The following is a 27827-nucleotide window of genomic DNA, read 5'->3' as shown; positions in this document are numbered from 1 at the left end:
AAACAAATCGATTGAGTCCTTTTACAAGACACGTAAATGATTCATTTAATTCAACAGTAAGAGCGGACCCGATCTTTTTTGACGGGGATTTTTTATATTAAAAAGGAAGCGTAAAACATAAGCGACGGTACGTTGAAGAGTAGCGAAAGAAGAGTATTTTTCTAAAAGAAGGTCAATAAAGTTCTCTTCAGAAGTAGCGGCGAAAAAAGAAGTATGTTTTTCTTCTTCGGAAGTACTATTTAGAGTAGCGCATGCGGAGGTTGAACCTAACAAAGCATCAGGATCATGAAGAAAAGAAGGTCCTTGAAACCAAGTACTAAAATTTACAAACTCTGATGGAAATATTCCTCGAGAAGCAACATCAGCAGGGTTGTTCTTGGACTTAACGTGTAACCAAGTTGCGTGTGGGAGCTTGTCTTGAATATAAGATACTCGGTTAGCAACAAAAGTTTTCCAACGACTAGGTGGAGAGTGAAGCCAATATAAAACAATATTAGAGTCAGACCAGGTAATAATTTTATCTAAAGATATTTTAGTTTTAAAAATGGGTACTAAATATGCGAGTAATTTAGCAAGAAGAACAGCGGCGCAGAGCTCAAGACGGGGAATTGTTAACTTCTTTAAAGGCGCAACTTTAGTTTTTGAAGCAACTAAATGAACATCTATTTTTTTGTTGTTTCTCAAAATTCTAAGATATACAACTGCGGCGTAACCTTTTTCAGACGCATCACAAAAACCATGCAACTCACATCTATTCTCACACTCGGAAAATAGGATCTTCCGGGGAAGGTCAATTTGAGACAACAAGTGCATTTCATTTTTGTAACGCGTCCAAATACGGATAATTTCGTCAGGGGGCTGTTGGTCCCAATCCATATGGGACGACCATAACTTTTGGATTAAAGTTTTAGTAAAAAAGGTAACAGGAGCTAAGAAGCCTAACGGGTCAAAAATACGAGCTAATTCTGACAACATGTTTCGTTTAGTACAAGGTCTGTCAAGAGAGTTAAAATGAAAATGAAAGTTATCCGTTGTGGGATTCCACTGAAGACCCAAAATTTTTAATGATGATTCAGGATCATCAAAATTTATATGAGTAGTTGATAAAAAGTCAGAAGGTAGATCACTCAGTAGATTGGGATCGTTACTTGCCCATTTTCTAAGGTCAAGCCCAGCTTTAGAAAACAAAGCTATTAGTTCATTTTTAAGGGCGAGAGCTTCACTGAAAGTGGTGGCTCCAGTAACCACGTCATCAACATAAGTATGATTTGAAATCGCATGAGATGCTAAGGGAAAATCTGCTCCTTCATCAAGGACTAATTGCTGAAGTGCGCGTAAGGCTAAGAAAGGCGAAGGCGATAAACCATAAACGACAGTAATTAATTCGTAGTCCTGAAGAGGGTCATTACGAGAAAATCTCCAAACAATTCTCTGATACTGATGTTGAGAAGAAGTGATCAATATATTGCGATACATCATTTTAATATCTGTACATAAAACGTACACATGAAAGCGAAATTGAATTAAGAGTTCAACAATGTCTTTTTGAAGTTTGGGTCCGGTAAACAAATGATCGTTGAGAGAGGTTTGGTTCGGGAGCTTCGCACTACCATTGAAAACCACTCGCAATTTGGTTGAGCTAGCTTGAGGCTTTAAAACGCAATGATGCGGAATATAATACGAAGCGGAAGATAACTCAGTTTCATGACTGACAGGTTTCATATGTCCCAGATCAAGATATTCTTTCATAAATTGACAATAAGATTTATACAATTCTTGATCTTTTAATAGACGACGTTCTAAAGAGAGAAATCGCTGTTCAGCAAGTTGACGAATACCGGGGAAAGTAGGAAAGTTATCGCGGAATGGTAGATGCACTACAAATTTTCCATCGGAATTTCTCTGGTATGTTTTTAAGAAATGTTCTTCACAAAAAAGATCATTATCTGACAGCATAGGCAAAAGAGGAACTGACTCTACTTCCCAAAATTTTGTAAGAATATCATCAGTATTAATTTTATGCGAATTACAAAAGAATGAAGTTACAGTAGACGTTTCACAAAATGTACCTATTTTACCCATTGGAACATACCCAAAAATTGTGTTCAAAAGATCTGGTTCTCCGTGAATCCCTCGAACACATCCGTTTAGGATAATTTTTGTGTATACATCAGCACCAAGCAGAATGTCAATAGGACCAGGTACATAAAACTTCGGATCAGCAAGTTTCAAATTGCTAAGATGAGACCAAGAAGAAGCTGGCAAAATTGCAGTAGGTAAGCTATCGCAAATTTTAGGTAAAACAATAGCGTCAGTATTAAGTACTGATTCCGGACAATTAAGCGGTCGAAATGAAAGTGTAACGGTAGCTTGCCCGGAGTTTGTAACCATATTATCAAGACCTTGAATTTCATAAAGTCCCCTTTCCTTTGGTAAACCAAGAGTATTAGCAGACTTCTCTGTTATGAATGAAGTCATACTTCCAGGATCAAGCAAGCATCGCATTGATTGATATATACCAAACTTATCTAATACTTCGATAACCGCGGTTCCTAATAGAACTGATGTAGATTTAGATAACAAGCCTGTCGCAGCGAAGCTCTGATTCAACGAAGAATTCTCATCGCGATTTGAAAATACAGTTTTAGAAGGTGTACCAGAAAAGTGAGGTTTATTATTAAAGCTATTTTCACGAGAAGTTGAAGGTAAAGCTGATTCGGGACTATGAGTGGCGCGTTCTATATTACTTGAAGAAAAATGCAAAAGAGTATGATGACGTTGATTACATTTACGACAAGACATAGCTGATTTACAATTTTGCGTAGAATGAATATTACTTAAGCAGTTAACACATAGATGTGCCCTTTTGGAAAGCTGATACCTTTCTTGAGGAGTTTTGCTTAAAAAAGTTGAACAATTATATAACGAATGCATTTCGTTACAAAGTAAACAAGATCCGGAATTACTATTTTTTGTTTGCTTTGCCAAAAGAGAAGTAGTACGACGAGGTTGTAATGGTGATTTAATTTTATTTGATCTTTTGTTATTAATTAAAGGTAAAGAAAGATTAAGAGATTCATAAGTTTTACAACATTTTTCTAAAAATTCAAATAATTCTTTAAATTTTGGTATTGTGCCTGAGGCAAGCGAAAGTTCAAACCTTGTTATTAAATCATCATCAACCCGTTCCAACAACATGTTAACTAATATGAAGTCCCAAGATTCAATTGGAAAATTTAAATTTTTTAAAGAGGCGAGATTTTGTGAAAATGTGTCCAAAAGATTTCTAAGAGATTCAGGTTGGTCGCGAATAACTTTAGGGGCAGTTTTAATAGCATACCAATGCGATTGCGCTCGAAATCTTACGTTACTGTAGCGATCAACAAAGTTATCATATGTGGTTTGATAATTGTCTGAAGTCATTGGCAGGCTACTAACAACACCCAATGGTTTACCCTCGACTAACGAAAGAAGGTAACGAAATTTTTCTATTGGCGTTAATGTTGGATTATTATGTATCAGAGCATTATAGAGATCGATAAATGTAGAAAAAGTTCTATAATCACCATTAAATTTAGGAATATCTAAATTTGGAGGTTTTATATGATAATTATGTTCATTAGAAGTACCTGAAGTAGTAGCATTCATAGAATAATTTAATATTTTTTGCGAATTTGCAGTATCAATTTCGCATAAGTCTACGTACATGGACTTTACGACATAAAAATCATTAAAAAAATGCTGTTCTTATAACATTTTCTGGTTCTAAATCGGTGTCAGCTTCATTTGCAAGACTAGAAATAATATTTTGATGCTGTTTTATAAAGTCATCTTTGAGAACATCAAGTTCTGCACATCTAACTTTAAATAAACTGCGAACTGTTTTATCAGTTTTGGTACGTTCTGCTAACTGTAATAAATATTGAATCTCTGAAATAGAATTACTTCTATTGTTTTCAGTTTTCTTAAGCGTATTTGTTCAGCCATAATTACTAAATTATGAAATAAAGTACAAAATAATATTATTTATTTGAATCTCCCTCGTAGTATAAACATAAAAATAACAACAAACAAAAAAAACTTGAAGTGCGTATGCTTATCAGTAAAATTATTGATTTGGTGAACAATTCCCTTAGACGACGAAATTACTACTGACCATCGATAGAATGTCCGTTGGCTATCGCGCAAATCTGTGGAATCTAAAATGGCCAGGCGCGGAATGGAACTGGCGATGCGGTCTTGCGCTGATAATATTGAAAAGAGAGAAAACAAAAAAAGGAAAATTTAAATCTTAGAGAAATATATAACTGTAGTTAATATAAACTTTTTTATAGAAATGAATGTAGGAAAATAGATATTGATAGAAAATCTAAATGCGAAAAAAAAAAGAATAAAATAGGAGAGACTTTCAAAAGTTCGCTATATTCGGCGTTATCCGGCTACGAAGGACCAATGATTAGAAAGGAAATAAAGAAATGATTGTAATAAACTCGAGAAAATAGAAATTCCTGCTAAAATAACACGTGGTACGAGGTCGGCTTACCTTGGAGGGTTGTAGTCTTCTCCTGGGTGGCCACCCTGTATCTGGATCAGGAACAACTACTCGCACGAGTAAACGGTACCGAATTGGTAGGACCTTTTGAAGATTTAAAATAAAGTTATTTGCGGCGGCGGCGGTTAGCACGTTGAATCGATCTTTCGATAGATGCGGTTCTTGCGGGATCTTTCGATCAAGTGTGTCGTGGTACAAGGTTAATTGACGCAGGCGTGTTTCAGCCCTTTGGAATAACCTCCCTAGTACCACATATGCGTATACAATAAATAATAGAATAAATTAATATTGAATTTAAAATTAAAAGAGATAAAATTAAATATATTTTGAGAGTTTCCTAAACACTTTTAATAAAATTATTATTATCCATATAGGAATAAAAAAAACAATCAGTTCCCGAAAAATACAATGGTATTCTTTGGTTTCTGAAATAAAATGAAATTGTATCCGCAAGCTTCTATCCGCGCTGGCATGCTTCTTATTAGGTACATTATCAACGTTATCTTGGGGTATGTTTTCCCATTCTGCTGCATCAGTAAGATGTGCCAGATATTACTGAATTGTTTCGACGAGCTCTAACCCTTTTTTTTGAGCTGGTCCCAAAAGTGTTCGATAAGGTTTACATCTGGTGAACATACAGGTCAGTCTAAAACTGTGACATCTTCCGTTTCAAGACATTCTCTAGTCCCTCTGCTGGTATGGGGAGGTGCATTATCGTGCATGAAGGTAAAATGATCCCCCAGTGCAACTCTCTAAAGCCTAACGATTCGTTCTAGCACTAAATCAACATACCTCCGACCCGTTAAAGTTTGTCGAAGTGGTAACAATGGAGTGTTTGCTCCCAGCATAATACCTCCCCAAAACATTACAATTCCTTTTTTTCTCAGTCTCGCTCGTCTTCCTGGAGATCTGAGAACCCGAATTCTCTCGATGATCATCTGATTTAGGGCAATTCTGGGTTAATTCGTAAAAAAGAACATTTTGCCAATTTTCAATTGTCCAGTTTCGATGCTGAGGGCACCAATTTGTAATATTAGTAAGGATTATCAATAACATTACTCTTATAAATACAGGGTCCGGCAATAGTGCGTCGGGCATCTGTAGCTCTTAGAATAAAAAATTGGAAATTTTGTTTAAGTGCTAACCGAAAGTATGTACTAGGATGTATTTCACGAAAATATTTTAACTTCTACAGGGGAAAGTGTGAGTGGATCGGAATGTTTTTTTAAATGGAACACCCTATATATTATTGCATTTTTGGCTTCCTTTCAGATCACTTTACATAATCCTAAGATATGAGTAGATATATTTCGATAGTTTCAGAGATATTAATAAATAAATAAAAATATATATTTTTCAGCCTTTCTTAAAAAAAAATTTAAAACTACAAGAACTGTCCTAAAAATCAAGACTATATTATGTATTTACGTTAGATGGTCTGGTACTTACTTTGCTATAAATATGAAGAAAACTAAGTAAAATGAATTTATATTTTATAAAGTTTAGCGTAGACCCTGTATGATTTAAGAATACGATATTTATAGCAAAGTAAGTACAGACCATCTAAACTAAACAGCTAATAAAGTTTTGATTTCAAGACAGTTCTTGTATTTTTAATAATATATTTATAAAAGGCTGAAAAGAATATTTTTAATGTCTCTGAAACTATCAAAACTTATTTTAAAATATCTTCAGATTATGTAAAGTGATCAGAAAGGAAGCCAAAAATGTAATAATATACAGGGTGTTCTATTTAAAAAGTCATTTGATCTACTCACATTTTTTCGAGTCACCCTCTAGAGATTAAATTATGTTCTAGAAATACATCCTAATACATACTCTAGGTTTGCACTTAAACAAAATTGCTAAGTTTTTTTTATTTTAGGAGCTACAGATGCCCGACGCACTATTGCCGGACCCTGTAGATAAAAAATAAATAAAAATTAGGAATTATTTCCGATTGACGTAAATATTCTTAAGTTCTTTGAATTATTCAAACGTTAGGGTTAGAAAGTACATGAAGCATTTTCCCGTGATAATTTATCTTACGCCAGGTATTCGCTCTTAAGAAATTCTAAACCACCTGTCAGCGTATTTAGTATGATACCCGTAGCCGCACTTTATCAAATATCGAGCATCTTTTGTTATATATTCATTTATTAAGATCAGTCGAGAACACTTGCCTAGGCTCTAAGGTGTCAAAATTTTAATATATTGCGGATTGTACAGTATGTTCCATTTTCATTGTCTTTGCTTTGGTCAGGTGGTGTATCGAGAATCGCCATATTTAGGAACATTTAACAATAATTGTTAAGAAAGCATCCTCATAATTTGTTTAATTTTTGTGTGATAAATCATGGAAAAACTGAAATCACAAATCAATTGCCTCGTTTTAAAATTTAAAACTTTTGAATCCGACTACCAAACTTTTGTCGGGTGCCATCAGTATGATAAATAACGCTTTATTGTACAAGAAGTCAAAATAGCTTAATCGACAAAGCATTTACAAAACAAGCAAAAGCACAAAAATATACAAATAATAAAAAATATCATACAATACAAATCATACAATTAAAAAAAAAATACGTCATTAAAATTACTACATTAATACATGGACATTGCAGAACACAAAAAAAGGAATAACAATAAAATTTTACAATAGGAAAATTGTAAATGGATATAATCATTTAAGAGTCATAAAATATTAAATACTAGACTTTTAACCAGTGTGTGAGATGATCAAAATTTTAAAATTCAAAATTGTTCATGAGTAAACATCAACAAAAAAGTCGTTTCTCCAGTAAGTATGATTTCAGAACTTTGCGAAATGCGGGAAAGAATGAAAGTGACTTGATATTCAAAGGCAAATGATTGTGTATTTTTTTGGCAGTGTACAGTATTGAACCTTTAACTAGTTCTGAGCTCGGGGTTGGCAGATAAAGATCGTGCTCCACATGTGGATAGTTGTGAGATGGCCTTTCGGGAATAGCAGATATGTGCTTGCGGATTAAGCAAACAGTATAAAGTATAAGCGTTCGGCTCCTTTCGTTGTCACAACTCAAAAATATATCAAGATACCAAGCAACGGAAAAAGATCTTAAAAGGGGCTGTAAAGTTAGTCGTCATCATCGGAGATGTAACTTTAAGATATGCAGCCAAAACTTTTGATATTGATAATCGAAACTGTAATTACTGAGATAATGATTTGAAGAAAAATATAGTTTTAAAATTACCACCCTCAAGTTTGCAAGGCGAGACTTCTAGGACTGCGGAATGTTGCTATATGCTCTTTCGATAGATTTTGCGAAATATTTAGTGCGTTATTTGGTGTAATTGTATTTCATTTTATTTTACTCTTTAAGTGACACTATTAATATTTTAATATTACTTTTTACCTACATATTTTTCTTCATCTTTAATTTGATACAGTTGTTTTACACTATAATATAATAAAAAATGTCTATACCTATGTGGCGGATTCATCTCTCCAAAAAATCCTTTATGGGTATTTCGCCACTGCACTGCAAGAAAAGTCTACAAAATAAAATAGTTATTTTTTGTAAACACTTATGCGCTAAACCTAAACGGACACTGCTTGTCAGAAGTTATGTTTACAGTAATACAAATTTGCCTAACAAAGAAAAAAATGCTTAACGTTTCGGAAAGTTTATCTCTTTCCGTCGTCGGAAGAAAAAAAAAATACAAAGAATAAACAAAAAAACTATTTAAAATATTTATAATCAACTATTCGAGAACACTTAACTTTTTTTAAAAGAGATACGTCTACAAGAAACCGTTGACATTCTTAAACTGTTTACGTTTTCTTGTAGACGTATCTGTTTTAAAAAAAGTAAAGTGTTCTCGAATAGTTGATTTTAAAAATATTTTAGTATTATAGTTTTTTTCTTTATTCTTTGTATATTTCTTTGCTTCCGGCGACGGAAAGAGATAAACTTTCCGAAACGTTAAGCATTTTTTTTTCTTTGTTAGACAAATTTGTATTACTGTAAACATAAATTCTGACAAGCAGTGTCGGTTTAGCTTTAACGCAGAAGTGTTTACAAAAAATAACTATTTTATTTTGTAGATTTTTCTTACAGTGCAGTGGCGAAATACCAATAAAGGATTTTTTTGGAGAGACTATAATATAATATTGTAATTTTATTGTATTTTAATTTTTAAATTAAATGCAGGTGTTCTTTATTAGTTTAGATTTTTTTATTTGTATTCTACTAATACAAAAATAAATTTCTATTTCTAATTTTTATCCTTATAGTTGCATATTTACTCCAGCATTTAATATAAACGATAGCAGTGCCTTTAAACGTGCATTTTATGACATATTATGTCTTATTTAATCTCATTTAAGTCTCATTTGTATACTTTTATACTTTTTATGTGTTAAATATGAGACACTCTTTTCTGTATACTGACTCTTTTAGGGATATTTGGTATATGACACTCGTAAAATTTTCTAATATACAAAACAAGAATTCTTTGTCTGGGTGAAAAATATAACTCTTATACAATATTTTGAATATTAGTAGGGTATTTGGCTAATTTAAAAATGTTTAGTTATTTTTTATGTCCTTGTTCCCTTGTCCATAATATTTATTATGGAATAATAAAATATATTAAACAATCAAATGTTCATATAAATATAAACACTTTGACTTAAAAAGAACAAGCTTTACTAAAAATATTAAGATATTTTTTAATAAAATCTTTACTGAAAGTTAGGTATTGAGAAATAATGCTCCAATTAAACAACAATAAGGTGTTTAAAAAAATATCTCTATGAGTAAATGTTTCACCATATCGTTTTTTAATACAAATTATATTGTATGATATATTATCAATAGCTGTATTCTGAAAATCTTTTAAGTTTATAAAATAAATACTTCTATATCATCTTTGCACAAAATCAGGTCTTGACTTTTTAGATGTGTACCTTATAATATTGTGACTTTCTAGGGCAACATCACAGCTCAAAAAAGTTGGAATTCTTGAAGGGATGAGCTATCATGACCATTGTAAATCATGCTTATTTACAGATATTGATTCTTCCAGCTCTATATATACCAGGTGCGTCTCAAAAGTGGCTCACCTGTATAACTTTTTATTTTTTCAGATAAAAAATCTAGATTTGGTATGTTAGTATAATATGACATAAATTAGGATTGATTGACGTATTCAATAATTGTTTTCGGTCACTTCCTGTCTCACCGAAAATGACTACAACTTTTGATTTTTAAATTGAACCCTCAGTATTTTGTTATATTATTTAATAGAAAGTGACACTCTGAATAGAATGACATATCATATATCAACTTATGTGGTTTATTTGAAATTGCACCATGTGATTCATAAAGACAATTTGACTCGAAATACCAAGTGTGTGGTACCAAATTATTCGTAAAAAATGCTTTTTCCAAATATGTTAATAAGCCACCATTATTGTTTCATTTGAAAAAATGGAGATATGATTAAAATTGCGATTTGTGTATCTTTTAACCGGCCAAAATAAGACACTAGCAACATTAGATCACCAAATCTATTTTTTCAAGGCTCCATTATTAAAAAATAGTATTTTTAACACAGCTATGGCACTCTTGATGGAAATTTAAAATACAATTTTGTTTTAAGCAAAAATGTCAAAGTTGACATATGATATGTCAATCTATTCAGAGTGTCATTTTCTATCGAATAAAGTAAAAAAAATACCGAGGCAATTAATCCTAATTTATGTCATATACTAACATACCAAATTTCGTTTTTTTATCTGAATAAATAAATAAGTTATAGGGGTGAGCCACTTTTGAGACGCACACGGTATAGACGTGCTTCTGGGGTCGAAATATACCACCCCTAGAAATATTTGCATTTAATTAAAACTTACCTTGGGAGAGGCCCATTATTTTATTAGCACAATATAACCGGTTACTAAACTTTTATGAATAGCATAAAGCTATATGTGTGTGTGTGTGTATTAACTCTAAATATAAATAAAACTTTTATAAATATAAATAAATCATTTGCATAAATTTAGTCATCTAAATAAATTCGAAGAGGTGTTGTTTATTTATTGTGTATATTATGCAAAAAATGTTCATATATTATAAATATTGTTCCATTCATATTAAGATAAACAACTATGACACAGGATAGCGCGGTCTTATACGAAAAAAGAAATTTAGTCTAAATTCTTTAAATATTCTAGAAATATTAAATAATATAATAACATACCAACATGTGTAAAAAATGTAAATTTATGATTATACCAAAAAATTTGACGTTTTATTCAATAGCAGAATTGTTTTAATCATATAAATTCAACCACAAATTTAACTTAATTGCATTATCGAATTGTCAACATTTCTTCTTTAGATATCTCATTGCTATTACTTAACAAATAGAAAGAAAATGCACAATATGCACAATTTAAACGTATTATGTTTAACAAATTGTAGATTTAATTATCTTATAAAACCAGCTCAAATTCTTGACTAGATCATAGTGGGTGTAAATATACCATATAAAACTTTTTAATGTACCGTTAACTTCCAGAGAAGAAACGAACAACTTCAAAATTGAAAATAAGAAAGTAATTGATGCAATTTTACAGTTAGGGTATACCATTTTGTACACCTTATAACTAGGAGGAAAGATAGGTGTAAAAATAAAAACGACTAAGAAATATATGTCAAAATTTACGTAAATTAACAATAAAATATAAAATATTTGTTCTAATCATAACAGATGATATTGAAGTATCACAGGATATAGACAATACACACCAGTGCATTATTATAAAACTTTAAAAACTGAATCTAGAGACTGTCTTTAAGAGCATAAGGTTTAAAATATCAAAGTGACCTATTCGTTTCAAAACTTCAATCCTCCTATTGTCTCAGTTTCAGTTCAAATTTCTTATTGTCAAATGATTCAAAGCGTATCTGGCGTATGCAAAATTCTTGTGTTCATATAATAGGCGGAGTTAGAAAGTTTCATAGACGTAATGGGAGGAGAGGGAAAGATGGTTATTGAAATTGAATGGCTGAATATGGCTGAAGCTTAATTTTCATAATACTTGATTAACTAATACTTTTAGTTTCAGCTTTTTTGTTCGGTTGCAATTGATATAACTAAATAAATTAAAAATTAGAAAAAATAAATTAACAAATAAAATATAAAGAATAAATTAAAAACTAGAAAAACTCAAAGATGAAGAGGGAATAACGGAGGAATCAATGAAATAATAGCGAGAATGGATATCGAAATAATGTTCAAAATATGTAATGAAATCTGGAAACCAAGAAAATGGTCATGGTCCAAGCTTACTTTTATTTCTTTTACAAAAAGGATCTCCAACAGATTATCACAACTAACCGCTCTACGCAAGTAAAGTTCTCCTTATCATCATTAACGAGAGTAAGTAAAAATCAGTATTATTATACATATAGTACAGAAATCTTAAACAAATATTAGCTATTATTAGGCTCTTATTCAAATTCAGAGTATGCCACCGAATGAAGCATTAATACTATCTGATCCACTTAGTTCCCTGAACAGTATTGCTTCTTTGAACTCCAAAAATTCTCTAACCCGCAACATTCGAGGTCGTGTATATGAACTTATTGAAAGAAATTACAATATCAACTTTATGTGGATTCCTGGACACTCTCTGACTCTTAACCTGACAGTGTTGGTAATGACATAGCAGATTAACTTGTAACGAGGCAACACTCTTACAGAATATTGAAGGAACTCCATCTTTTCAGAAATTTAAACTTAGATTACATATGCCACTTCTTCATTTGTATCGAGATATATATTCTCTTGAACGCGGACCTTTCTTCACCTATGAATCAACCTATGAATATTTTCGTACCTTTTAACATTTCTAAAATTAATAAAGTTATGGAATTTTTAGACAGCATCAACATAATGAAACATCTCTAATTTCTAATAATTTAAAGTACCTTCACATTACCTAAATCATGCTATCGATCACATATCCCCATAAAAAAATCCAGACTAGATAAAATCAGGAGCATTTAAGTATTCTATTAATTGTCGCAACTAATAGAATCATCAATTCTCTCTGATGTAGGATAAGTTTGCATTTTCGAGATTTTTTTTTGTTACACCTGCACAAAATGATAACTCGTTGTTAAAGTTGGACTAATTAGACAGCTATGTTGAAGTAACGTCAGACCATATCACAGCCACCTAGATTTTATCAAATAATAGAGATCTACTCAGATCAAATCATGTAAAGAAAATATCTAGGAAAATCTTTGTTTGACGGGTAGGCAATCTTAATTGTATTTTGAAGAGACATGAATTCTCCATTGAATATTGGAATAATATACTGGGTGTTCCATTTAAAATAAAAGAGTAACATTTTCGGTAATGCGGTAATTTTTCTTTGGAGTTTGGCCAAAAAAATATTAGACCTAATATTCAATAAATTTTAAAAAATGGGTACGCAGAATTCCATGTAAATGATCGTCAGTCGATTAGCTGTCTAATGAATAGATTGTGTTCTCTTATGTACTCCTATACGAGTCACGCTTGAAAACGGCGAAACCGACATTTTCATTTTATTTTAATTGTTACGTAACAATCCGAATAATCATTATAGGCAGAAAACTGGAAATATGCCTACACTGGAAAATTGCTTTTTTCTGTGGGTCTTTGTTTGAGCTCAAGAACATAATTCATGATTTCAACTGGCGCATGGTGATAGGATATTTTATATATTTTTCTTTGTTTCGCGGCAATAAAGTAGCTGATTTAAACGGTTTCAATTGACAAGATTTAAAAGAAACAGACTAAAGTAATATTACATATATTTTTACTTTTGTTATTTCGCGATATGCGGGCAAATAAAGTTATATATCGTTATTTGTTTATTCTAAATTTATTTCATACCTCCGATTATTAGCAATTAACAACTGATTGTCAGATTTGTGACAGAACGGAATTCTAATTTGCTTCTAGTAATTTAGTAAATCTTACTTTTTTTCTTTGTAATTTTTATTCGTTGAAATAATAAAATATTACACTTATTGCATACTACTTAATGTTTATGGTAATGGCATAGCTCACCGGTTCCCGATTGATCACCGTCCAAGTTAAGCGACTTTATACGATGTGGGTATATGGATGGGCCGCATGCTATAAGCACTACGTCCATTCATTTAACCAACAGACATAAAATAATTATACCGTATGATCCAGAAAAAAACGATATAGAAGAGGCTGGGGAATGGCAATCGATGATAATTTGGCGAAGTCAATCTCAAGACGTCATTTACTAAAAATTGACATAAAACTTCATCAAAAATTAACAATAATTATAGAAAGATTAAAAAAGGATAGAACGTTTCCAGACAAATATATTTCCAAAAAAAAAATATTTTTTCTCTATTTTTAACTACACAATTTAAAAATCATCTTTACTCAATATAAAAATAAATTACAACTTTCTTAAGGCCAAAGCGCAATTAAAAATTTAAGAAAAGTACGGGCCAAGTAAATTCCTCTAGGGCTTAACCCCGCCAAAATTATCATCGATTATCATTCCTCAACCGTCTTTGACACCGTTTTTTTCGATCGTATGGTACATGAACAACAATGTGTGCATCCAAGAGCGATATTATATTTCAACTACCCTTTGATGTAAACTAACTTTTTTCACTTCTTAGTTTATATTTTATTTCTGGAAACTTACATACTAATAATTTAATAAATAACTATAAATAAATAATATGTAATAACAGTTTAATTAAAAGTTTAGACTAATTTTATATCCCGTCGATTTTTTAAAGTGCCAATGGAAGTGAAGCACCCATGATATTTTGTGTTTTTTCTTCTGAAGAGAATCCGTCAAACTAAACTTAAATCCTGGATTTTTATTTTAAAATTCACATTCTGGAACATACGCTGACTATAGGCTTTCATTATTGACGTCGACACGTCGATAAGGCGCTTACAATAAAATTGATGTCGCTAGTTTCGACAATATTGACAATGTCAAAAACAAAGACACTGCGATATTAAACCAGCTTTTTTCTATGTTAAACTGCGTGAATCCTGCATCGGTATTGTAGATGTTTATTGAAATTTTAATAAATTTGGCGCTTTTACATGGCTTGAGAGAAGGGTTTAGAAACATAATGATAATAAACTAGGGGTGACCATATATACAGGGTGGTCCGAACTGTATTCCGGAAACTTCGGTAGCATATTCTGCAGATAAAAATAAGTACAAAGTTCGTATAAATGTATGTCCTAAATTGCTTAGTTTCGGAGATACAGGGTGTATCTACATAAGATACAAGTTTCATTTTTATTTCGATTTTTTTTTCAAATAAGTTCTGAAATAACGTCAATATTTGAAATGAAATGAAAATTGGTATCCGGCAGTTTTTTGATATGAGAAATTTGATTTTGATATCAATATGACTACTACTTCTAGAGGGCGTCACCTACACACTTTTTAACTGGTTTGAAGAGTAATTTCGTCCGTATCTGTATAGAACTACTGAGTAAAAAATATACATTTACGAGGTTTATTACGTAAAAAAGGTCTCTTGGTAAAAATCGCTACGAGTAATGGTTCTCGAGATATTTCGAATCGAAATTATCAATACCTGTCATCATTGACATAAATTAAACATCTTGACTAAATTAATAGTTATTAGACTGAAATCATAAATTTGAAATGTTTTGTTCCAAAAGTTCAACAGAAACTGTTTTATCATTATTTATTTGAAGAAAAGAGGAAAAAATTATGATTAATTTAAAATAATTCATTCAGTCAAATAATGACACGTATTGACTATTTCCTTTCGAAATGTCTTGAGAACGGTTGCTCGTAGCGATTTTTATCAAGAGACATTTTTTACGTAAAAAATCACGGAAATGTATATTTTTTCATTTTGTACTTTTATAGAGGTACGGACGAAAAGTTAATACTCCTTAAAACCGTTAAAACACAGGTAGGTGGCGCCCTCTACTAATAGTCAAGCTAAGAGTCATATTGACATCAAAATCAAATTTTCGTGTCAAAAAACTCCCAGACACAAATTTTCATCTAAATATTGACGTTACTTCATAAATTATTTGGAAAAAATCGAAATAAAAATAAAATTTCTACACCCTGTATCTGCGAAACTAAGCATTTTACAACATACATTAGTTTTTATACATACAGAAGTTTTTTACTTATATTTATCTGCAGAATATACTGCCCAAGTTTCCGGAATACAGTTTGGACCACTCTGTGTATCGAAATACTTGTTCTAAATATGCATATAAACTGAACTCAGATTAAAATTTTCAAAGCAAAATAAAACTTAGATTTATTTGAAAAACGGTAAAGTGAAAATATGTTTTTTTTTATCGAGATCTACAAGCCCTGAAAATATTTGCACTTATTTAAGACTCACCCTGTATATAAATACTACTACTACTACTGCCATTACTCGCTGACGAATATTTGACACGCATCAATAGATGGTTACGCAAGGCGTTTCCTGTCATGAGCTTTTATAAGCCTGTATATAGCAAACATTAAATAACGTTGGTATGTATAAATTAACAACATATGTATGCGTTAACAAGTCTAGAGTGTCACATCATGGATCACTGAGCAATCTCTTCCTAACAAATACAGGAGTTAAGCAGGGATATGTCTTAGCGCTTCTCCTATTCAACATATTCATGTGGCAGCGCTCTCTATTATAGTGGACAGCAAACTGTAGGGAAGAGCAATGGGTATTAGATACATATACGATGGCGGTATGACATTAGATACACGCTGATGCGCTGATGACTGTGCTTTAGTTGCAAAAACGTTACAGCAATTACAAGAAATGCTGAACACATATACCTGGGCATACGAGGCTTTGGGCCTTAGCTAATCATCAATAAAACTAGAATCATGTGTTCTCCCCCGGAAGATCACAACAATGCTATAAAAATCGGTTAAGCACTATTGGAATATGTAGCGGACTTTAATTACCTTGGCAGTTTGATTTCGGAAAAGACCAATATCGACTCTGAAATTCAGCACAGAATTAGCAGCGCCACAAGAGCATTCTGAAAATTAAAAGACAGGATTTTCTACAATCATTACCCGAGCACAAAACCGAAATTTGCAGTGTACCGAGCAATAATAATCCCCACCATGTTAAGGAAGCGAAACCTTGATGCCCTACCGCCGGCACATGAACGCATTAAACAAGTTGTAACAGAGACATCTTAGACAACTGTTAAGAATCAAATGGTATCACCATGTCTCAAATGTATCGGTCCTTGAAAAATCTAGGTGCGAGAGCGCTGAAATCATTATTACTAAATGCTGCTTAAAATGGGCTGATCACGTATGCAGGATGCAAGAAAACCGCCTATCGAAATCTCTTCTTTACGGTGAGCTTGTAGACGGTAAGAGGAAACCGGGTGGACAACTCAAAAGGTACAAGGATGTTTTCCACGTAAACTTAAAGGGGATAAGCATAAAAAAAACATAAAGGGGATAAGAATCAGTGGGGAAAAAGCAGCGCATAATAGAACGCAATGGAGGAGAACTGTAAACTCAGTTAACCACGACAACCAAAAAGTAAAGAGGCAACAAAGCAATGAAATTTTTGAATGCCCGGAGTGCGGAAAAAAGATAACATTACGTATCGGGTTTTTTAGTCACAAAAAAACTCATGAAAGAAAACGCCTTGCGTGTTATCTTCTGATGCGTGTCAAATACTCGTCAGCGATTAATGGCAATGAATGAATAAATAAATAACATTGAGGGGCATTATTTTAGCTACAATTTTTTTTTCTAGCATTAATTTTGTATGACATTTTTTACAAATTTTAAAAGTAGTGATTTTTTTCTGAAAAGTGTTAACTGTTGCATCTTTATCAATAATTTAAGATTTTCCTTCAATTTTTACTTATAAGGTGGTGATAAAATGGTACTACGAAAGCTTTTTACAAGGTGGTAAATAATGCTTTATTAGAAAGAAAACTGTTGTCGATGTGTAAGAATGATATGTACCAAGAAGTGCTTTCCAAATGTTATTCTGAGTTATTTCCTTTATCCTGATTCATATCCATATTGTTAATATTTATTCTTATTTAAATTATATACTGTTCTTATAATATCTTTCGTAACGTAATTTCTATCTTCTTTTGTTGGAATAACAAATTATTTAAAGAAATTTAAAAGAGAATAAAATACGTTCAGCCATCGCAAAACTACCTATCTCATTGTGGTTATAAATGGCACAGATTTATCTGAGTTAAAGAAATATTTCCAACTCGGTATGTCAAATGGCAGGTAGTTTCTCTACTGTTACTGAAATAAATTAGAAAATACCAGTTAATCATTGTAACAAACTCAAACCTATTACCTCGTCCCCTCGAACATATTACACTACACATTGCTATAACTAAATCTTTAAATTTCTCTTCTAATCATATATTTTCAAACTTTATTTTAATTACCTATTGTTCGAATAAGAAACTATTAAATGAAATTTATTAAAAGAATAACAAACGTTCTGCCATCGCAGAACTACCTACCTCATTATGGATATAAATGTCACAGATTTATCTAAGTTAAAGAAACACAATTCTATAACCCGCCTTTCCCCTCGAACATAATTACAGTGCCATATTTCGAGTACATATTTATATCTTTTAAATAGTTATTTATAAAAAGCAGTTAATACACAGGAAATATTTAATTTTAAATTAGATTATAATATACAGGGTGTTTCAAAAAACATCTTGTATATTATATAGTATTAAATGTAATTCCTCATCATAAAAATATAAAAAAGTTCCTATAAATATGGGTATGGAAATGCATAGTTTTAGAGTTAGATGATGTTAAAACTTTTTAAAATTAGGTGTTTCTTGTGATTATCTTAAATACCATTTTTTTTTATTTGAAATTGCTGTAGGTTGGACTAATAGTAATAATATTTAATTAATAAAACTATAAAGCCAGCTAGAAGTTGTCAAATCCTTCAGCTCGGCAATCAAGATGGAAATGGGACTAGAAAAATGTTCAGTAATGCATGTAAAAAAAGGAGTGGTAAACCACGAGCTGAGCACCGTACTGATGGATGGAACAACATTCGAAGCAATAAAACAGGAGGTAGGAGTATAAATATCTAAACAGGAGTATAAATATCTCGGTTTTCACCAATCACTGGGTATCAGCCAAAAGGGGCAGACAAAAGACCAAAAACAGACCTGAGGGGCATTGACACAAAAATCAGGACTCTGTTAATAAAATATCGATATACTACCCAAAGTCCAGTGTGAACCGCGTGTATATACTAAGGTCAAGAGGCGGAAGAGGCCTTCTAAATGTAGAAAATTGCCGCAATACACAAGTTCAGAAACTGAGGAACTACTTCTTAAGTAACAACTTACCGCTTCACCGTACCCTCCGAGATATTGACCAAAACTATTCCCCTCTTGACTTGATGAACCCCAACAGCCCAACTATTTTAGCTCCAAGGAAATATCTGGCACGCCATGATGAAATGGGAAAAATATACCATCAAGCTATAGCACTGGGAACTGGGCTAATGGAGGAAGGAATAGAATGGTACAAGTATAACCCAAAGGATATTCTGGAGAATGCTGAATATAAATTATACTGGAATATCACAATTATTACAGACCGATCTGTCCAGCATAATCGCCCTGATATGGTGCTTTTTAAGAAGAAAGAGGAGGAAGCCACAATAATAGATTTTATAACACCATTAGACGAAAACGTCCAAAAAGCATATCTAGAAAAGAAACAAAAATACGAAGAACTGGCATATGAACTTAGCCAGTTATACAAATTAAAACAAACAAAAATCTTACCTCTAGTGATATCCGTCAATGGCTTAATACATCAGCAAACTGTGCGACATACTAAAGATTTGGGACTATCGCCAAATGTTTTATCCACCGCTCAAAAAGCTGTAATTCTGGGAACTGCACGCATAGTCAGATCGTTCCTTTACGCGAACTAGAGACTGCCTAGGTGATTTACTAAAAAAATAAAAAAAAAATTAATAATAAATTAGGTAAAATATATAATTTATAATATTCCAGTTGCAATCCATACGCACGTCCCTGATGACTTTATCGACACTTTTTTAACATTAAAATATGTAGCACTTATAGTAACATTTACCCTTAAAATATCGTTCGAATCACTAAACGCACTTGGAAGAAAATTATAATAAAAATCGAAAGATTATTAAGACTTTAACATACTGTAGCTACGAAACAAAGCAGAATCGGATCTATGTTGATATGAAAAATAAATCTTATTTTTACGTGAGTAATCTCCACACGAGAGATGGTACATGTTTTTGAAACACCCAGTATACTCGTACTGGGTGCGTCTCTAAAGTGACTCACCCCTATAACTTTTTTATTTTTTCAGATAAAAAACGAGATTTGGTATGTTAGTATATGACATAAATTAGGATTGATTGGACGTCAGTTTTTGTCAACTTCCTGTTTCACCGGAAATGACTACAACTTTTGATTTTGAAATGGCACCTTCGGTATATTTTTACTTTATTCGATAGAAAATGACACATTGAATAGAATGACATGTCAACTTTTGACATTTTCGCTTTAAAAGAAATTGTTTTTTAAATTTCAATCTAAAGTACCATGAAGAAACCGTGGAAAAATAGATTTGATCATCTGTGGGTCTGTCTACACTCCGTATTTTTGGAAACGCTAGAATATGAGTTTTAATATTCATCATTCGTCTTTTTATCTTGCCACAAGTCTCATTGCTGTGCATTTTCTCTATGAAGTCTTTGTCAGATCTCCCCATTTGTAATAATTGCTCTCTGAAGCCTGACTGTTTCCATCCCATATATTGTGATTGGCAATACACTGGGGTCGTAAAACTAACGTATTAGATTAACGGGGAGAAATTTCTCAATATATGGGGGAGTTTTTCAAATGCCACGGGTTTCTTATTCAAGTGATTTTTATGATGTAGCCAAATAATTGTATTAAATTTTTATATTCCCCCAAAAATCCATCTTTTTTGCAAATTTTTAGCAGTCACTTTAATATGCAGTCTTTGTTGTCACTAACTTTATAGAAAAACTTTAATCGTATGCAAGAGCAGAGCAAATATATTTAGAATCATGTTGGTAGGTATGAATTTTTCGAATCTAGAATAGATACTTGAAAACAGGTAAAAAATAAAACAATTGTACGTGTCTAAAAGTATTACAAAGAGATTTTGAAGACGCAGAAACATTTTGGAAAATTCTAAAAGCCAATATCTGCTGCAACTGATATCTCGATCGAGATTATATTTTAATGGAAAACACGTTTTGAAAGTCTTATTGGAAATGTTTTTAAAGGAAAACTCAAATTCATTTTAAACAGAAATATTAGAATAGCTAAGAATTTCTAATGGGAGATTTACCTACCTTAAAAATTTATTTAAGTTACGGCTTATTTAAATGAAGAAAAATAAGTTTATTCTTTTTCAAAGAATTTAGTATTTATAGTTTATTTGCTTTCTTAAAAACAAGAAACAATTTTGTGATATACAAACACACAAAGATATTAATTTGTCACATTGTTTAAGGCATATTAATTTAAAAATATACCTATATTTTGTTTATCTGATATTTTATCACTTTTGACATTCTCTTTAGATTTACGAAAAATTGGGTATTAGATTATTTATTAGATATTTATTTTCAATTATTCAATATGAAAAATGAAATTTTTTCCTACAATTCTCAGTAAAAGTATAATTTTTAACGCATGCCTTTAGTGCTTCAATATCATCTTATGACACTGATGTTAAAAATACTGTACTTTATTGTATTATATTTGACTTACTTTTATCACTACAAAGAAAATATAAAAAAGAGATGTTCCTAATCATAACATTTCAATGCCTATATGTTTGTTCCAACCGGACGAGAGAACCGTCCTAGAACGGTTATTTCCTATCAGTCAATTTATTTGTTAATCTTGACAAACGATCAAACTTTTCAAACAATAAGTGGCCGACTAGAAATTACCGTCCCAGGATCGGTTCTTGGTCCGGTTGGAACGAACCTTATAAATAACATTACTTTTATAAATTCCTCGATATAGAGGGTGTTTCAAAAAACCATCTCTCGTAGAGAGATTCCTCGTGTAAAAATAAGATTTATTTTTCATATCAATAAAGCTAATATTCTGCTTTGTTTCATAGCTACAGCGGTTAAAGTTTTCATTTTTTTTCTATTTATTATAATTTTTTCCAAGAGCTTTTAGCGATTCGAATGAAATTTTGCGAATAAAAGTTACTATAAGTGCTACATATTTCAGTGCTAAAAAAGTGTCGACAGATTTAACAGGGAAGTGCATATGGGTTATCAATGAAATGTGGGTGCAATTTTAGCTCGCCTCCCCGTGGTGCACCCTGGGTAACTCTAAAGAGCTAAAAGAGTTGGCGACCAGTCTATCCTAGTGATCTCCTGGTCATTCGAGCATGCAAGAGCAAGACAACTATATCCGTAAAGGTCCTTCTCAGGACCTATTGACGAGGAAACTCGGGCGTTCAGTCCGAATTTGCCAACTAAATGTAGAAGGAATCAGCAAGGCAAAATGCGATTTTCTTTCGAAATTTCTTCTTGACAATAACATTGATGTCTTATTACTCCAAGAAACCCATACTAAATCTGATGATGAGATCTTAAAAAGGGGAAGAATAAACGGTTTTGAAATATTGGGAGCCACATACAGTTAATTTTACGGCACTGCGACATACATTCGAAGGGACATTGAACACGCACATCTCATTGCTGCTACAACAGACAACAGCATCCATACGGTCATTATTAAAGTTGAAGAAACAACCATTGTCAATGTATATAAACCACCAAATCAACCGTGGCCTACAAACATCCTCCCAGCCTTGAATCATCCAACAATATTCGCGGGAGATTTTAATAGGCATCACGAGCAGTGGAACTATACTGATAATGATGAAAATGGCATTGTTTTAGCAGACTGGGCTGAAGTTAACAACCTTCACCTGATTTTCGATGCCAAAGATAAGGGTACTTTTCGATCTGCTGCCTGGAGAAGAGACTACAATCCAGACCTCTGCTTTATTACTAGTAACCATAACGGCGTTCCATTGCCAGTCGAAAGAAAAGTTGCCGGTGACTTCCCCCACAGCCAACATAGACCAGTGATCCTGAATGTGGGTGTATCAGTCCCTATGGTCAGATCCCCACCTCGTCCTAGATGGAACTTTAAGAAAGCTAATTGGCACCAATATGCACAAAAATTAGACCAATGTTTCCGCTTTATACCACCTGAACCAGAAAACTATAATCGTTTCATCGGGGCCGTAATTTCAGCAGCGAATAAATACATTCCTAGGGGGTATAGAAAAGACACATACCAGGCTGGAACGAACACAATGAACATCTATACGAAGAATTCAAAGAGAGCGGAGATTAAGAAGTTGCAGATAACCTCCTCCATAGTCTAGACGCTACTAGAAGAGACCGCTCGATTGAAACAGTGGAAAACACAGACTTCTATCGATCTAGTAGGAAGGCCTGAACCCTTCTACGTAATTTAGAAGGTTCAACAAGGCAAAATAGACCAAGCTCTCAAATATCAGCTAATCAAATTGCAAATTATATAGCTGTGACATCTAGGTCTTGACGTGGTAAGGAGCACACAATTGAGATTAAGAGGAAATTGAAGGAGTTAAGAACAACCACTCCCCATATCTCGGAATATTCACAGCCCTTCGAAATTGAAGACATAGTCACAGCTATTAAAGACATCAAGCCGAACAAAGCTCCTGGATATGACAACATTCATCCAGAATTCCTTATTTACGCTGGAAAACCTGCCCTCAAGTGGCTTTGTAGTTTCTTCTCGGGAATTTTATCAACCGGCAACATTCCAAAGGAATTAAAGAAAACTAAAATAATAGCTGTGTTAAAACCAGGAAAATCTAAAGATCAACCTCAGAATTATCGACCCATAGCCCTTCTTAGATGTACCTATAAGCTCCTAGAACGACTTATTTTCAATGGAATAAAGGACAGTATCTTAGACCATATTCCAGTTGAACAGGCAGGTTTCATTCCTAAACGCAGTTGCTGTAACCAAGTCCTAGCACTTACATCTCACATTAAAGGAAATTTCCAACTTAAGCTTAAAACCTCCATAGCTTTTGTCGATTTAACAGCCGCTTACGACACAGTCTGGAGAGATAGTATGGTTTATAAATTACTTAAAGCACTTCCTTGTCAAACTATAGCTCGAGTTATCAACAACATGCTAAGTAACCGATATATCCAAGTATTTTAGGGAGAGAGCACAAGTAAACCTAAAAAAATTAACAACGGCTTACCCCAAGGCTCCGTTCTCGCCCCTCTCTTATTCAACTTACATCTCTGACCTACCAGATACGCAATCTAGAAAATTTTGTTACGCAGACGATATAGCCATAGCAATGGAACATGAATCGCTATATTAAACCCAAGAAACTCTTACAAAGGATCTCGCATCCTTGAATGTCTATTTTATAAAATGGAGACTTCAACGCAGTGCAAATAAGACAGAAGTGGCTACCTTCCATCTTAATAACAAGCTGGCGAATACTGAAATAAGCGTCCAGTTTGGTAACACCACTCTGCGTAATAACAAATATCCAAAATATCTGGGGATTACTCTAGACCGTACACTCTCATTTCGAAAAAATCTAGAAAATATTGCTGGGAAAATCAGAACACGAAACACCATTATACAAAAACTTTGTGGTACTTCTTGGGGTGCAAAAGTAACAACACTTCGGATCTCCGCCCTTGGTCTGGTATTAAGTGTGGCAGAGTATTGTGCACCCGTGTGGTTGAACAGCCACCACACAAATCTCGTAGACAGACAGCTGAACAACACCATGCGGCTGATTACAGGGGCAATCAGATGCACACCTAGTTACTGGCTTCCAGTTCTGAGTAACATCCTACCTCCAAATCTACGCAGAAACGAGGCTCTTCTTAGAGTATTTGATAAAATAATAGCTACCCCAACGCTACCTGTTCATGAAACACTTCCTGCTTTACAGGTGAATAGAATTAAGTCGAGGAATCCACCTTTGGCGAACAGCTGAACAACTAAAAAGCAGTAACTACAATTCTCGAGAACAGTGGCTTCAGTTATGGAGAGAAATGGCCGATGCGCACCTATAGTCCTGGTTCAAAAATAACTATTGCCAGACACCGGGTACCGATCTAAACCGGAAAACATGGTAAACTTTGAATAGGATACGCTCTGGCCATGGAAGATTCCCCAATCACCTTCCCCAGAATGTAATTGCGGATCCCCTCACCAAACCATCCATCACATAACTAAAGAGTGCACGTTACGCGCTTATAGTGAAGACTTGAGGCACTTTCTGGAGGCTTCTTCATCAGCTTTGGAATGGATAGGGCATCTAGATGTTAATATATAGTGTTCGTAAATACGTTTTTTATGTTGTCTTTTTATAATATAGTTGTTTTTTTTTATATTTACGTTGTAATGTTTTCATTTACATTGTAGTTTATTTTATGTCTATCTTTAAGTGCCTGGTTTTCTTGCATGTATATGAGCCATACGATAAATAAAAAATCAATGAAATATTTTTCTAAAGAAAACATGTACGCCACTGACTTTTTTCCTCTTGTTAGCAATATTGTGTGAGCCATCAAATGCCGATTAAAAGTTATATCTTGATATTTTCTCCATTTCAATCTTCTCGATGAGATTAATCTCAATAAATAAAATTAATAAATTATTTATTTAATCTAATTTATTATTAAAAATTGTTAAAATGTATAACTCTGACGTAAACAGTAATACCGACAGCAAGTTCACCAAAAAATAATGGTATTTAAGATAATTACAAAAGACCTATTTTATAAAAGTTCCATGTTCATAGTATACTAACTTTTACCCTAAAAATTTCATTCGAATCTTAGGCACTTGAAAGAAAATTATAATAAATCGAAAAAAAAATAAGACTATAACTCCTTGTAGCTACGAAACAAAGCAGAATCGGACCTACATTATGTTAGATCCATGATCTCCATGATAAACGGCACTTGTTTTTTGAAACACCCTGTAGAGTTGTAAATTCGATTTTTCAGATCAGATTCGAATTTCCTATTTACTTGAAAAAAAAATGAATCATTTTAATTAAAATTTACCTCTATTTTTTTGACCTCAAAAATTTCACAATCAAATATAAAACGAAGAGCATGGTATACATATTGTAGAATATTGTTTTTATTTAATATCTAGTGGTATTATTTGAGATTTTAGTTTCCTTAAAACATTGTTTACAAAACTTAATGTTTTTATAGTCAGCTAAAAATAAAAATATCCCTTAATCTTGAAATAGACACATCGTGAAAGTTGAGTGGTAACTATATTTTTCGTCTTATAAGCTGTTGGCCCGAAACATTAAATGCTCCTCGGGATAATAAAGATATCGTTGTAAACTTAATTATCGCTTTCCCGCCTTCTCCTGCTTAATTTAAGACAATATTAAACTGAATTTCCGACAACAAAACTTCATTATTATTATTATTATTTTTAACTTGTAATATCGTTGAACTTTTAGTGAAGCGGAAAATCAATTGAAACGCTGATAACTAGAAGCTGAAACTTGTTGGCACTTGACTTATTGAGTCTTCTTTCAGCACCTTACAAAGTAAAAGTTTGTTGGTATACTTATAAATCCTTATCAAACGAGACACGAACAATGTTAGACCATTTTTAATTTTGTAGGTTTCTAAATAAATATTGCTAAAGAAGTTCTAGAATGTCAATCCCCTAAATTCTACATAAAATCTGTATGTTCGTATATCGTCTATAAAAGGAACGAACTTTTTTATTAAGTTTTAAGTTTTGTTAAGAGAAAGATTTACACTTCATAAAAGTTTTTTGTAGTTCTAAAATGGTTAATTCTGTTTATACCTTTTCAAATCTCAATATAAATAATAATATAAGCGATACCAATTAAACTTTTAGTTACGTAATCGAGGGCGCGATTTTTAAATTCATTGTTGCCAACCATGGACATTCGGTGCCAGGCTGTCTAACTGTAATTTAAGTTACTCGCTGAGGATTCAGGTGGTAGCCCTGCTGTAAAAAATGCCGTTGTCACATTTATTAATTTATTTCCTGACATTTTCATTCGTTTTGAAACTTTAGTTTTGTATTACGAGTTTTTGGTTTAAATGAATGGTGTTGTGATACTTTAAGCCTAAATTTAATTTTTTACTAGCAAACCTTGCACTCGAATATTGTTCTTTTTAGAATTCCTATTAAAGTGCGAAGTGTACAGGGTGGTCGAAATTGGTCTGTTTTAACATCGAAAACCTATTTCCTGACTAGATAGAACAAAACCGACATAGGCTCGATGGGGCTCGATTTCTGAGAAACGTTTAATGGCGTAAACCGCCTGTTGATATTTTCACTGCCAACTGAGATACGGGGTCTTGTTGATTTTTTTGCCATTTGGAAAACTGCCCATAACTTTTGTATTTTGCGGAATAATAAAATTCTGTAAAAACGTTCTTAAGGCACTTTTTTAAGCACAATCCAGTGGCGTAGTCAGTTTTTTCTATACATGCTCTTTTTGTCAGAAATAATAAAAAATATAATTTTTTAAATGGAAATCATAGTTGGCTATGAACTTAGAAAAATGCTGGTGTTTAACCCTTTCCAACGATATAAAGTTATGTGTATTTATTTCTAAGAATGAGAGAAATATTAGACTTTTTATCTTTGTATCGAAGCGGGCCTTGATTTTGTGTTGACCTAGTGGTCTAATTATTTTTTATCACAATTTAATATTCTATATTATATCAATTACAATTACAATGCTAGGGTTACCACTGAACTATTAAATGGAGAATTTAGAGAGAATTGGGTTGGAACAAGGGGCCCATATCTTGGCCTCCTAGGTTCTGTGATTTTACTCCTTTCGACTTTTTTATGGGGGAATTAAAAGATATTATATACAAGGGAAAACCCATTGAGACAAGAGAAGAATTGCAGAAGGCTACTAGGCAAGCTTTTGGACTTATTTATCCAGTTCGCCTAATAAATCGTTGTAACTCTGTGCGCAAAAGATGTTTATTGTGTATTCAACAAGGAGGTGCTCAATTTGAACATCTTTCATTTTTTTAGAAAACTATAT

General features: G+C 32.6%; 2 protein-coding genes across 2 annotated transcripts in view; one reads left to right on the top strand and one right to left on the bottom strand.

The window, feature by feature from the left end:
- LOC115891268 overlaps positions 1 to 27827 on the top strand; it is a 293032-nt gene that overhangs the window by 19182 nt on the left and 246023 nt on the right. The gene's annotated exons all lie outside the window — the stretch shown is intronic.
- Positions 46 to 3708, bottom strand: LOC115891234. The gene has a single exon (XM_030911663.1). The coding sequence runs from the start codon at positions 3706 to 3708 to the stop codon at positions 46 to 48; it is 3663 nt and encodes a 1220-aa protein (XP_030767523.1).

Source organism: Sitophilus oryzae, unplaced genomic scaffold, assembly GCF_002938485.1.
Source record: "Sitophilus oryzae breed Bouriz unplaced genomic scaffold, Soryzae_2.0 scaffold_980_pilon_pilon, whole genome shotgun sequence".
In the NCBI taxonomy this organism is placed as follows: Eukaryota; Metazoa; Arthropoda; class Insecta; order Coleoptera; family Curculionidae; genus Sitophilus; species Sitophilus oryzae.
This window is presented reverse-complemented; position numbering and strand designations above follow the sequence as displayed.